Below are 14,352 nucleotides of genomic sequence, written 5' to 3'. Positions count from 1 at the left end.
ACATGTTATTCCTGATGATCTATTCGACGAAAACAACTTCACGTCATAGTTTTCCAGGCCGTCTGAGGGGGTGAAAATGTGGTGGAAACTTGGAAAAAATCGTGTCTTCGAAAGTTGAGTATGTACACCTACAAGTTTGAGTTTTGGTTTTTCGAATATTGCCTGTCAGCTGATGCAATCCTATCTGACATGTAGAAAACAATTCGTGTCCTTCAACGGTTATAAGTTTAGAACATATATAGTTTCTTCTGGTGTGCCTCAGGGCTCCAACTTAGGTCCTCTTTTGTTTTTATTCTTTATTAATGACTAATGTGAAAGTTTAGCTTGTGAGCGGTTGTGCCTCGCGGATGACTTGAAATTATTTTCTATAATTAAGGAAGTAGGTGATTGTGTAAATCTTCAATCTTCAATTAGAATTTCTTGTTGCTTGGTGTAGCAATAATAAATTGAAACTCAATGTGGAGAAATGTAAAGTAGTGAGTTATAGTCGAAAAAAGAGGTTTATACATTCCCGTATGTATTTCAGGATTCAGGTCTGCTGAGATGTAATGAGATCAAAGACCTAGGGGTAATATTCGATCATAAATTAATATTTGGTAGACATATTTCACAATAAGTTTCAGGATCTCTCAGAGCTTATGGTTTCATTGTTAGACATTGCAGAAACTTTCATAATAATAAAGCCATGAAGCTGTTATATTTCACCTACGTACGTTTGAAGATAGAATATGCAAATATCGTCTGGAGTCCATTCTATGAGATGCATAACATAGCCATTGAAAGAATTCAAAGAAAGTTTTGTACATTTTTGTCATATATGAACGTTTTTTTGTCATATATGAACGTTTGGAACTTTTTAGTTTAGAGCATCGCAGAAAATGTGCGTCGCTCATATTTTTATTCAGTTTAGTGAATGAGAGAGTTGACTGTCCTAAAATTCTTGAACAAATTAACTTCAATATACCACGGCCAGCTTCACGATCTCAATCCATGTTTAGACCTCTCAGAGCAAGAACTAACATTATGCTCAATTCTCCAATATACGTTATGTGCACAAATTTCAATAGCATTTGTGCCCATGGTGATTAGAATTACTAACATGTACTTGATGTAGGTAATTAGAATTAGTTTTTCTTTTTTGTTCATTTTATTTTTCGTTTATGGTTAAGTATTGTGAATAAAATTTTATATTGTCCTGTAAATGGGTAAGTGTTGGACAATTAAGCTATTATTATTACTTTTTTTTCACCGTAGTGTGCGCTAAGCAGGCCCTGTGCGCCAGCATTATCAACCAATGAGCAGCAAGCGCAGTGAGCCAAGAATGACAGCCTTCTACATCTTCAGTCTTCAGCCATCTTGTAACAATCACTCAATGTATTGCAGAGGGTATTGATTGTCAGTCTCAGACTGATGTTATATAAACTGATTTTTCTAAAGCGTTTGACAGACCTGACCATAGTATCCTGCTCAACAAGCTTTCGACTTTTAAATTATCCAATGAATTAATTCCCCTCTTCAAATCGTATTTTTACAACCTTAAGCAGCACGTCCAACTCAATGGCCTCAAGTCTATCGAATATATAGCCACATCTGGTGTACCACAAGGATCAAATCTAGGACCCCTACTATTCAATATGTTCATTAAACATATCGGAGCTGAAATTGATGTCAATTTCCTTTTATACGCAGATGACTTGAAATTCTATCACAATATAACATGTTCTGATGATTGCGAACGTCTCGCCCTGAATTTAAATCGCGTTGCTTCATGGTGTCGAAAGAATAATCTATCTCTCAACATATCCAAATGTAATGTAATGTCTTACTCACTGAAAACCAATCTGAATTTACACAACTAAGTCGTAAACAATCAAGTTCTGGAACGTCCTGACACACTCACTGATCTAGGTGTTACTTTCGATTCATCCCTCTCTTTCAACAAACATATTGACACTACTCTAACAGCAGCTAATCGCATGTATGGATTCTTAGTTAGAAATACAAAAGGCTTCGAAAAAGCTTCAACATTGAAATTACTTTATTTCACTTTGTTCGATCTAGGCTGGAATATGATGTGGAGTCCCTACTATCAGGTTGATATAAATCAACTAGAAGCCCTACAGAGGCGCTTCCTAAATATATGTCTTTTAAACTCATAACCCTATTATGAATTGCTTGTAATTCACAATTTTTGTAGTCTCGAGGTAAGGCGCAAATATTATTCATTTCTTTTTTTATTCAAGGTCATAAACAATATCATCACCTGCTCTCAACTCTTACATTTGTTAAATTTTTGGGTTCTAGGATCTAGGAATAGTGTCACATTTTATCTCAACACTCCGCGTACAAATATAATGAAAAAATCTCCAATTTATACAATCTGCGATACCTCTAATTCTGTTAGTCATGTCCTAGATATATTCAACTGCCAGATTATACAAATCAAAACACATGTCTTAGCTAACTGATAGTTCTTTTATTTTATTTTTTTATATAGATTCACAAATTATATTATGTAAGTACATATTTGTAAATGCCAATGTTATTCCCTATTCTGTAATTGGGTTCATCCTGTAGAGTAGTGTATGAAATGAATAAATAAATAACCTCTTGACATTTGTTTCAAATCTGAATTCTAGTTTTTAGAGTGCCGCCAACTTTAAATGTGCACAATTTTGTTTACTTCGACTATACCCTAGAATAGATGAGAACCAACAACAACGTTTATTAAAGCATCATATTTCAGGCCCATTATCAAAACTGCATATTCAAGAACCACTTTATCGTGAGATTACACTCTTAAACAGTTTCACAAAAACGCAACACGTGTTTCGCTATACAATAGCTTCTTCAAGCGTGTCTATAAACACGCCAGAACAGGTTAGGTCCTTAGGGCGTGTCTATAGACACCGTTTTGTATAACGAACTATAAAATCGCTATAACATGATGTTGTTGAATGTTTTTTTGCATAGTATAGTGGCATTCATATAAATGTAACATTCTGTGGCAGAAAGAATCAATAATGTATTTTTTTTATTACAGTATTCCCAAATGTACCTTCACAACCAGGAATGCCATGCCAAGGAGAAGATAGTAAGTGCTCAATTATATTTAATTTTATATTATTATTGTGAATTCATTAACGGTTCTGGGAGCCGACCAAAAGCAGTTAAGCTGTCGTGCTTCAATATCATACTGAAGAGGTGACGAACGGAGGGCAGACTATTCGCGAACGTGTAGAAGTAACTGAAAAAATTGAGGGATGTAGAAGAAAAGTCGAGTTGTGTCGCCAAGACAGCACTTGAGACGGTCCGTTTTTGAAGCTGGGTGTAAATTTACGACAGACTTTCAGTTCCAAGGCTGCTTCCACAATGGCACAAGGATGGACAAGAAAATTCCCTACTCGACATACTCCTCGACCTAGCTAGCCGCCTAGCCCTTTGGTGCGAACTGAGGCCGAAGGCACGCGGACATTTAAAGCCTCCCAGAGTTGCCAACCGTAGCGGAATTCCGCTACCGTAACGGCATTTACTTGACGGTAGCGGCGTAGCGGATTTGAACATAAAGTAGCGGAATTTTCTGCAAATAATATTGAAAGGAAAATGGAAGAAGAAGAAGAGGCAGTGTGGATAGCACTCAAAGCTGACTGCTGAATAATTGTCACTACTACTACTACTGAGACTGTAACGTATTGCACAGTCAATACGTTACAGTCTTAGTAGCTGAGGCCATTACATGATGAAAGTGAAGAAGAATATCTTTGGATGGTAAATTTTCGTTATGTGGACACCCGGCGATTTTGAAAATATTTTTGACTGTACTTACGTATTTTGATGCGTAGACTACGAATCTGAAAGAAAAAAGCGGCGCTCTCCCTTATTTAAAAAGTTACGGCCCTTCAAAGTTCAGAAAAGGGCAACTTTTCAGCCTTCTTTTTCACCAAAAAAACAAAATGAATTTGAACGAAATTCATAAATTAGTAGTAAGAAATAATGTAATTCTATATTTGGTTCAAGTAGGACTGTTTGCAGCAACAATACGTTGTACTAATTGCAATGAAGAGTGCAAATTAAATTGACACTTTATGGTATAGATGCAATAGAAAGCGGATTATGAAAATACCGAAGAAAAAAGCTCAGTACATTTGTTATAATTTTAAGAAAAGTGCCAAAAACCAATTTACGAGCTAAAGAATGAAGGCAGTCGTACCAACCATATCATTAACCTTAAAAACGTAAAATACAGTGATATGTAACCAAAAAGCAGCTCCGTACATTTTTTAACATTTTTATAAGAAAAATATTGATTATTGAAGTGAAAAGTGTTAAAGAAGGAGGAATAAGGTGTAAAGGTGACCTAGTGAATAAATGCTTGTGTTTTTGAATAGTTTATTTAGTGAAAAAAAAAAGGCTGAAAAGTTGCCCTTTTCTGAACTTTGAAGGGCCGTAACTTTTTAAATAAGGGAGAGCGCCGCTTTTTCTTTCGGATTCGGAATCTACGCGTCAAAATACGTAAGTACAGTCAAAAATTTTTTCAAAATCGCCGGGTGTCCACGAAAATTTACCATTGTTTGACTAACTTCCTGAATTGGAAGTCATTTATATTGGCAGGTCTATGTCCATAGGCAAATGATTGTTAATTTTTTCACTGTTGTAATCTGGTAATGTTTTTAGTTAGCACAGTGAGGTTCAGAGAGTGTGTCTGCTGTTTCGGATGTTATAATGGGAAGAGGATGCAGCAAAATTTAATATATGCTTATATATTAAATAAACAGATTCTAGTATAAATAATGCATTTACCGTTAGAATATTCTGTTTTCTGAAGAAGGTTCTACATGAGTCTCTTGGTTTAAGGGTTTTTATATACCTTATTTCCCTTTTCTGTAAAATTAGTAGACTTTTGAATAAAGTTGGACTGCATGCTCCCCAAAACGGTATTCCGTAGCGTAAGTAATTTTGAATTCTGATCAATGAAGACTCCCAGAAATTTAGTGCTATTTTTAGATTCCAGTGATTGAGCATCTAAATGATAATAAATTTGTTTTAGTTGAGTTAATCTTCTTTTTTCAAGCCGGCAGAGATTATTTTGTGCAACTCGCAAGTGTTTTTATTATTCCAAAGTATGGTAGTGTCATCAACAAATAAGGTGAACTTCCCAGAAATATTAAGCTTGGTGGGGTCATTAATATATAATAAGACCTAGCACAGAACCTTGTGGAACTCCAGAATTAATTTCCCTTTTTTTAAGTTGAGTTGTTTTGACCATTTGCGTCCTTCCCATTGAGTAGGAATCGAACCATTTGTGAGTTACCCTCTGCATCCATAACGTTGGAGCTTTCTCAGCAGTATTTTGTGATCAACGCAGACAAATGCCTTTGACAGGTCACAAAATACTGCGGCAGTCTTTTCATCGACATTTATCTCAGAATAAACTTTATTCAGAAATGAGAAAAATAGCATCGTGCGTATTTTTATTATTCTGGAAGCTAAATTGATTTTCACTGATGACGTTATGCTTATTTATGAATCCAAGTAGTCGTTTCTTAACTGGTTTTTCAATGATTTTTGCGATGGTTGGTATGAGAGATATAGGGCGGAGATTAGAGGGATCATCAGAATATGAAGCAGTGTAGCGGAATTTTGGTTCATGTGTAGCGACTTTATAGTTGATCCAGTTGGCAACACTGCAAGCCTCCGGTCAATCGTGCATTGGCACACTCCCGTAACCGAATATTTCTGTATGAAAAACTGAACATCCAGAATTTCTCATAATTAAAATGGAGATAGTTTTCATAAAAGTTAATTTCACGAAGTGTGAACTCAGCTTTAAGTACCGGACCGCTATGTATATCAGGGCATAAATATCAGATTTTTTTTAGATTGAATTCTTTACTTTTTTCATTCTTATTTGTTTTCATTCGTCCACACACTTAAAGTAACCATTTGTTTTTATTTAGTTTACAATTCTGTAAACATGCCACCCGATGGATTTCCGAAAAAACGGCAGCTAAAATGACCGTGAAAAACATCATAAAATGTATGATGTTCTGTACTGAAAATCACAAAGAGAAATTAGGTGTGTGTGTGCTGAAGAAAGTCTTGAATTTTACTTCAGCTTTTCTTATCGTTTTATCTTTCACCTTGTTTGTTTTGTTTTTAGGAAGTATTTATAGAAGAGGGGCTAGGCGTTGGCGAAAATTATATAGAGTTAATGGACACATATTTCAAGCGAAACGTTTCAATAGGGTAAGTTGCAGTTTTTTTGTAATTTCATCAAAAATGGGCCGAGATTTTTAGTGTTATTATCTTCATTCGGGTTTGAAAGCTGTCGTAGTTTGAAGCTGTATCCTAAAAATGCAAGATGCAGTTCCAAACTACGACGGCCGAATGAAGATAGTAACACTGAATTTGTTTATTCTGTTTTTGATAAAAACTTTAGCAAAAGTTTTATACCCAGGTTTTTTTTGACGTGGGAAATCATAATTTCGTATTAATTTTCATGTCACATCTAAAGGGCGCTCGCTGCGTACGCTGTCATTATTTACTTATTAGTAGCGGGCTATGCTTGAAGACAGGCAGTAAACAAATCTAAAGAAATGAACTTTAAATGTTCAAGCCAGTCTCGAATATTTCTACACAGTTGGTTGAATAGACTGACGCCTATCAGAAAACAACTACTCTTCTCAGAAATTTTCCTGCATATGTAATTGGCGATACAACTGAAATAGTCGACTTTCAATTTTGGAATGGGCAAACTTAAGACGAGGAATGAAAAACTCAATTGTTTTCTGATAGGCGTCAGTCCATTCAACCTACTGTGTAGGTATATCCGAGACTGGCTTGAACATTTAAAGTTCATTTCTTTAGATTTGGGTGATTACTTATTTTAAATTGCCCTAACTTTTCTGACAGCACTTTTGGTGCTTTTCATGAAAAGACCTAATTCCCTCACCTTTTCCAAGTAAAAAATGAGCACTTCCTCAACAACGCTGGAGGTGATCGTTATCGAGATACTTACAATTTTCTATATCGATGCATATTACTTAATTCCTAGGGCGGCGCTTAGTGGTCCTGAGATTCTGGCTTACCGTATAGGTCAACCAGCAGTGGTCTGACATAGAAATATGGTCCGACACTTGCCAGTCCTTGATTTTGTTTGATATTTTGGCTATCGTTAGCGTGATATCTATTAATGTTTGGCTACGGGCGTTGATAAATGTCGGCTCCGTGCCTCTGTTCAAGATTGTTAGATATTTCTTAATTATATATTCATATAGGGACTCACCTCGGGCGTTGATATCCTTGCTGCCCCAGCTCAAGTGGTGAGAGTTTGAGTTGCAACCTAATATAAGCTCCACTCTCTGGTTGAGATAGTGGGAAGCTACACCGATGCGAGTATCAACGCTGTATATTTGCCTTTTCCATCTGGACATTCCACATTAACCGCAGTGAGATTTGAGGTGCTGAATTGTGCCATCGGAAAGGCTTTCTTTCTTTCCTAGGAACGTAAACAGCAGTCCTAGGTTGCTGATTGCTTGGTAAGCTGAAAATTTTACCAGTTAGGCTACTGAAACCAGTAATTTTGGTCTTTATTATCCAGGGCTCCTGGATCAAAGCTATTGCATCCCCCAATACATCAAGGTGGCGACATAGTGTTGCCGTTGCCGCCTTTTTGTGTTAGAGGTTGCATTGTATTATTTTTATCTTTTTTCCAACGTCCTTGACCATGAGACAGTTGTTGGATTTAAAGTTACTTTTAAAGGTTCATCTGCTCCCCCACTAGGGGGAGGCGACCTCGCTCCGTCAGGTCATCGTCTGTCATCTGTTCAGATGCTTCGACTTCCTTTTCGGGGCCCATGGTGGCCTTGGGGTCAATATCCACTTTAGGTGGCTCGTCTTCCAAGGACCTAGAGTCTCCAGAGGTACCCTCTGCTTCTTTCTGTGTTGCTCTTATAGTTAATGAGGTAAACGCGTAGCTTATCCTCATCGACTTCTTCTTGAGTACAGCCATAGCATCGTCTTCGATCCCGAAGACGAAGAGGTGTCCTTGTGGGTTTACCTTCACCTCGTGGTGGAAATTGCACCATCTTGCTACTGTTAGGTCAGGGTTCTGCGCCTTCAGCCGACCCAGGACCCTCTCCTTTTCACCGGATGTCGTCTTGTGGACGTCCTCCGGGATCCAGAGCGAGGCTTTGGTAAGCTGTGGGAGCTTATCCACACTGACGACCGCAAGTGAAGCCTCCTCCACATCTCAATGTTCATTGTGGCTTTCTTCAGCTACTCTAGCGTCACGTCGTCATCGCAGACCACTCTGATGATTTCTTCATTTTAATTCATATAAGCTTCGAAGTTGAATATTGCACAAGCCACCGGTTCCATTCAGATGATTCATAATCCAGTCATTTTCGGCATTTTAAACCCCCATCCGCGAAAAAGTTCCTGGTGAGCTGAATTTTTGTATACACCTTTATCACGGCGTTGTACTGAAGATATGAAAAATCGACATTGATTTCGTACCGGCTAAAAAAGTTGTAAAGGTCAAAAGGTCACAAAAATCAGTTTTCACGAATATCTCGCGACCTATTGTTCGGAGGTCAATAGAGGTCGTTATAAAAATTGTTTGTCGTGGCTTCATAAAAAAAAATGTCATCTGCATTTTTCTGTAAAATGGATCGTTTTCAAAGTACAGCGCTGAGAAAGCGACTAGAATGCCGTACACCAAGGCGTGAACTTTATTGCTTTTCATTCATGTTTTTAAGTGTCCTAAAAACTTCTATCTGATACTTGGGCGTTTTGTGAAGAATATACTTATATTGTAGAGATTTTGGAATGCTTGATCAACCTACATCAATGTTTCTTTCAAAAACCAGGAAAAAAGAATGTTAAAACGAAAATATACTCGACTGATAGCGTCACCAAGTATCCACATTAATATTACTGGAGTTTTTCCCAACTTAAAACCCAATTTGATCTTACTTTTGAAGATGATCACTTGGTGATCGAAACACGTTACGAGGTGTTGAAAATAATGATTTGGTGTTGGGGAAAAATCTCCAGTAATATCCATTACTACACCAAAGGTTCCAAACAGTGCATCACAAGAAGTATCCACATTGCAAAAAAAATATTCTGTTTCTACATGCCATGACCGGATGTGATACATCTTCAGCACTTTTTGTCTCTCTTTAGAATAAATCATTGAGGTAGCAACTGCCTGTGATAAGGGTTTACCAATACACGCGTTATAACGCTAGCTTTAAAAAGAATTTTGTTACTTTTTTTTAAGGACTTTAAATAATTAATATTACTGGAGTTTTTTCCCAACACCAAATCGTTATTTTTACACCTCGACACGTGTTTCGATCACCAAGTGATCATCTTCAAGAGGAAGATAAAACTAATAACTACTCAAAACTAAAGCTACTTATACTAATCAGGTACATCATACAGGTAGGTAATCAGTAATACCACCCATACAAGTGTACCACCCTAAATCAATTTTACAATTGGCCTTTCTATTATTTACAATATGTCCTTATGTATGTTTAATGTTACAGCTATATATAGAATAATTTTCAGGTATATAAAATTAGTTTCAAATATTGCCTATCTAAATATATTTACAATGTGTCTTTTTGTAGTAATCAGTAAACCCAACAATATTGTTTCAACAAGCTATATAGTATGCTATTTGGTATTGGTCCGTTATCGTTATTCATAATATTATTATGTTTACTTATTTCCACACTCTCATAGGCATCTAGTTGCCTGTTGTTATTAACTTGTCTAACTAATCTTAAAGAACTGAAGTCTATGGAATGGTTTTGTTGCAAAATATGATGGGCGACTGCTGATTTTTCAGCTCTTCCATATTTTAAGTGTTCTATGTGTTCCTTATATCTCACTTTAATAGATCTTTTTGTCTGTCCATAAGGAAGGAAAAAAAAACTCCAGTAATATTCATTACTACACCAAAGGTTCCAAACAGTATATCACAAGTTAAAGAACTTTATTCAGATAATACAATCATGGTTACAATAAACATTTTAAATAGTAATTGAGATAGCAGCACTATCCAAAAACAGTTATCCAACGCAGCACCATCATGCTGGTCTCGGAAAACTAGCTAAAAACAATATAATAATACTTTATGCAGTACAACAAAATAATATTATCAAGATTCACTTGAGAATACATTATACAAATGTAAATAAAATAAAAAACTTCATAGTAATTAATACAGAGAATTGAATAGATTTAAGCCGTTCCTTCGTTGAGTATGCCAGTATAAAAACTCTTTATTTTATTCTTAAAGATACTGACATTAGGGCTATCTGTTATTTCTATTGGGAAGATAATTATAAGTTTTCATGCATAGTGTAATGGGATTATTTAAGCCAATATTAGTACGTACAGGTTCTAAAAAGACATTATAATGGGTACGAGTATTGTATTCCTGGAGCTGATTAACGAAAGTGAAGTTGGTATTACATTTGACTTGTTCATGTATAACCTTGTATGCAAATTTACCTTGCTCGAGTTCTAGAATATCCTGAATAGGCAGTATCTTGGTTACTCTGTATAAAGTATCAGCTGAGGTTCTTTAGTCAAGCCTGAATAACATTTAACGACTTTATTTTGAAGTATTTTTACTTTTTTGAATAATGACTGTCCACATGTACCCCATATAGGAATTCAATAGCTAAAAATTGGTGAGAAATATGCACTGTATATTTGATGGAGTGAAGATGGGCGTAAGTAAGTTCTACAACGATATTGGAATTACTTTCTTTTTCTTCATGGGTGATATGGTTATTCCAGCATAGGTTTACAGAGTGAGCCAAATTGAACACTTTTAAAGGAAAAGTCTTGTTTTCAAACTAGATAAGATGAAAACTGTTGAAACAAATTTTATGACAAACTTGATGGTAAAAAACGCAAATCGATATCTATCATCCTTTCTGAGTTACAGCATTGTTTTTCGAAAATATGCATTTTTCAAAAGTTGCTGTAACTTTCCTCCTGTCAAAAATTTTTTGTTTCTATGAAAGCATTTCCAAAACAACTTTTTACGTAGAATTCAATGATGCAAAAAAATATTTTTTTCAAATGAGATGTTATTAGTTATTGATGGAAAATTATCTTTTGAATGCATATTTCAATAGAGCATGAAATTACCTTTCCAAAAATGTAGCACACTTAATGTTTTGCTAGAGTCATCTTGGAAATACAGAGCTTTTAGGTTTTTTCATGTAGACTTTGAAACGCACACTTTGATCAATTGGGTTTTGGACGAAGCGGCGATAAAACAGAATGCAAATCTTTACTATTAGCTGTCAAATTTTGATTTGAGCAGTAAAGGCGCTCTTCAATTGGTGATTTTAGTTCAATTTTCAAACACATTCGCAACGAAGTATGTATGATATGGTATACTATATCATACAGAAGAAGCTATCTGAAAATGGGAACCTGAAAGATAGAACAAACTTACCGATACAAGTAATCATGGAATTACTAGGATGCTGTGTACGAAACTGCTACTTCCAACTGAAGGACGAATTCTTTACGTAAGATGAGGGACGGCCAGTGGGATGGGACGGAGTGGTTTGAAATTCTGGCCATTGAAGAAGTCCACAAGAAGACCCGAGTCTGGTTGAGACACGTAAATGACACCTTCATAATATAGGACCATGGGAATGCAGAACTAGACACTTTCCTGAAGCACATTAACAACGTAAGTCCTTCCATCACTTTCTCAATGGAAAAGGAAGTCCACAACGAATTGCCTTTCTTGGACGTATTGGTGAGGAGGACCGACACTAAATGGGAAACATCTGTATATCGAAAACCCACTCACACAGGACAGTATCTGAACCAGAAATCCAACCACCATCAATCGACTAAGAGAGGAATCATCAAGGCTCTACTAAACCGTGCCTTTGTTCGTCTTAAAGAACTGTCGAGGTATAGTCCTAAGTTTTTAGAAATATCCTTAAGAAGTGACTCAACTCCGTTTGTAGTTATAGAAACCTTGTCAAGATTGCGTTTACGCAAAAAACACAACTACTGGCTTAGAGGGATTGACAGTTAAGCAATATTTGGTTGATAATTTCATCAGAGAACATAAGTCATCATTAAGTTTTTTCTGTGTTATGTCAAAAGTATCTCCATCGCATTCTATGTAGATTTGAGTATCATCGGCGTAGCAGATGACAGAAGAATATTGAAGACAATCTGGAAATTGTGATGTATATGATACAAATAGTAGTGGGCCCCATATGGACCCTTGCGGAACACCGTTATAGAAATTGATGAGATTCGACGTAGAGTTTTTGAAGGTGACACATTATGATCGGTTCTGTAAGTAATTTCCAATCAACTCAGTTGCACTCGGTGCGAATCCAAGGTAATTCAGAAGAGATATACGAAGTACATGGTTGATGCAAGAATATACAGGGTGTCCCATTGAAAAAATAGTTTTCCATCAATAACTATTGATATCTCATTTGAAAAAAATTTGGTTTTTTACATCATACACGTAAAAAAGTGTTTTGTAAATGTTTTCGTTAAAACAAGAAATTTTTGACAGGAAAAAAGTTAGAGCAACTTTTCGAAAATGCACATTTTCCAAAAACATGCTTTGACTCAGAAACGATGATAGATATCGATATGTGGTTTATACCATCAAGTATGTCATAAAATTTGACTCTCAGACACAGCCATCAGTTTTCATCTATCTAATCTAATCTAATGATTGAGAGTAGAAGTAAGCCCAGTTGACAGCAAATCGGGGGCGTGCTTATTAATTTTTGAGAGGGTTAAGAATGAAAGAAAAATTCTTAGTACAATTAGTTGAAATATTCATACACATTTTTTATTTGTTTCATTAAAACTTTGCAATATCGTAATTTACCTAATCGTTGTAGTCATTAGGTGGGCCTTATGAAAACGGAGTAATAATCGTGGTAATTATAGTAGGTACCAAATGAATTAACAATGAATATATATATATATATATATATATATATATATATATATATATATATATATATATATATATATAACTTTTTTTCACTATTGGGTTTCAGCAATTGATAAGTGAACTCTTTATAACTATTCTCAAGCTTTCGAGTAACTTAAACTCATCGTCAGGGGTACTAGAAAATACAAATTACAAATTTTTGATAATAGAATATAATATAAATGTAAATATACAAATTTTCGTCTAATCTTCAACCTCAGATTCGTCACTGTTGCTACCGCTATCATCAAAGTGAATTATGATTGGTTCAATATTGTGTTCAATACGGTTGTCTACGTCCCACATTTTTTGCTCCTCTTTTAAAACATGCTGCATGCATTTCTTCCAGTCTTCTGCAGAAACAGTTCGAATAGCTTCTTGTAGGTGATGTTGCACGTCCACTAATTTAAATGTTCTGTTTTCTCGTGCCACATATCCTTTTACTTGCGCCCAGATTAATTCTATTGGGTTCAATTCGCAGTGGTATGGTGGTAACCTTAAAACTGTAATTCCACGACTTAACGCCATCTCATCCACTGCGAATTTTTTATATTTGTCTGTGTGTAATTTTGTTAGCTGAAGTAGTTCTGCCTTTGAATTATCTTTGTTATATTGGATGTTCTTATTAATTAACCATTCTTGAATTGCTGCTTTTTTCCATGATTGTTTCGGTAATGGTTCTAAATGTCGACTGTGGTATGGGGCATTGTCCATGACGATGACAGACCCAGGTTCCACAAGTTGAATGATGCCTTCAAATCATTTTTCAAACACCTCCGCATTCATCTCTTCATGATAGTCGCCTGTTTTTTAGATTTAGATATTAATTCACCATTTGGTAAAAATCCACTGTCGCTTCCTATATGCGTAACTATCAGACGACTACCTTTTCCAGATGGCTGTTTTAACCCAACTGACAAACCTTCAATAAAGGCTTGTCGTGCACTTGTTATATTACCATCCTGCCATACTTTTTTGACCGTATGTCCTTGGTTAACCCATGTCTCGTCCATGAAGTACAATTTTTTTTTTGAGCTTCCAAAATTCGTCAATTTTTCTTAGATAGTTTCTTCTCCATGCTATTATTTCTTGACGTTCAATGACAATGCTTTTCCTGTCAACTTTTCCGTACGTAAATTTCATTTCGTGTACAAGTTTCCTAAAAGTTTCTTTACCCATTTTTGGAACCAATTCATGATCGCTAAGTGCCTCCAGAACTGTTTGTAGTGTGGGCAGCTCATTTCTGAAAAAGAAACTGTGAATAGTTCTGCGTATACTGGTTTTGGCTTCTTCATTAACTGTGATTTTTTTTCGTCCGCTACTAGTTTTTG

General features: G+C 35.8%; 1 protein-coding gene across 3 annotated transcripts in view; it reads left to right on the top strand.

Moving 5' to 3' along the window:
- aPKC (protein kinase C iota type) overlaps positions 1 to 14,352 on the top strand; it is a 78,680-nt gene that overhangs the window by 35,311 nt on the left and 29,017 nt on the right. For all 3 annotated transcript variants that reach the window (XM_074184685.1, XM_074184684.1, XM_074184686.1), the window contains 2 exons: positions 3,044 to 3,094; positions 6,161 to 6,246. In XM_074184685.1, coding sequence (XP_074040786.1) covers positions 3,044 to 3,094; positions 6,161 to 6,246 — 137 coding nt within the window. The remainder of the gene's footprint in view (positions 1 to 3,043; positions 3,095 to 6,160; positions 6,247 to 14,352) is intronic.

This window comes from Leptinotarsa decemlineata, unplaced genomic scaffold (assembly GCF_025532065.1).
Source record: "Leptinotarsa decemlineata unplaced genomic scaffold, Ldec_3_MD MMD2_tig00026358_RagTag_RagTag, whole genome shotgun sequence".
NCBI lineage: Eukaryota > Metazoa > Arthropoda > Insecta > Coleoptera > Chrysomelidae > Leptinotarsa > Leptinotarsa decemlineata.
This window is presented reverse-complemented; position numbering and strand designations above follow the sequence as displayed.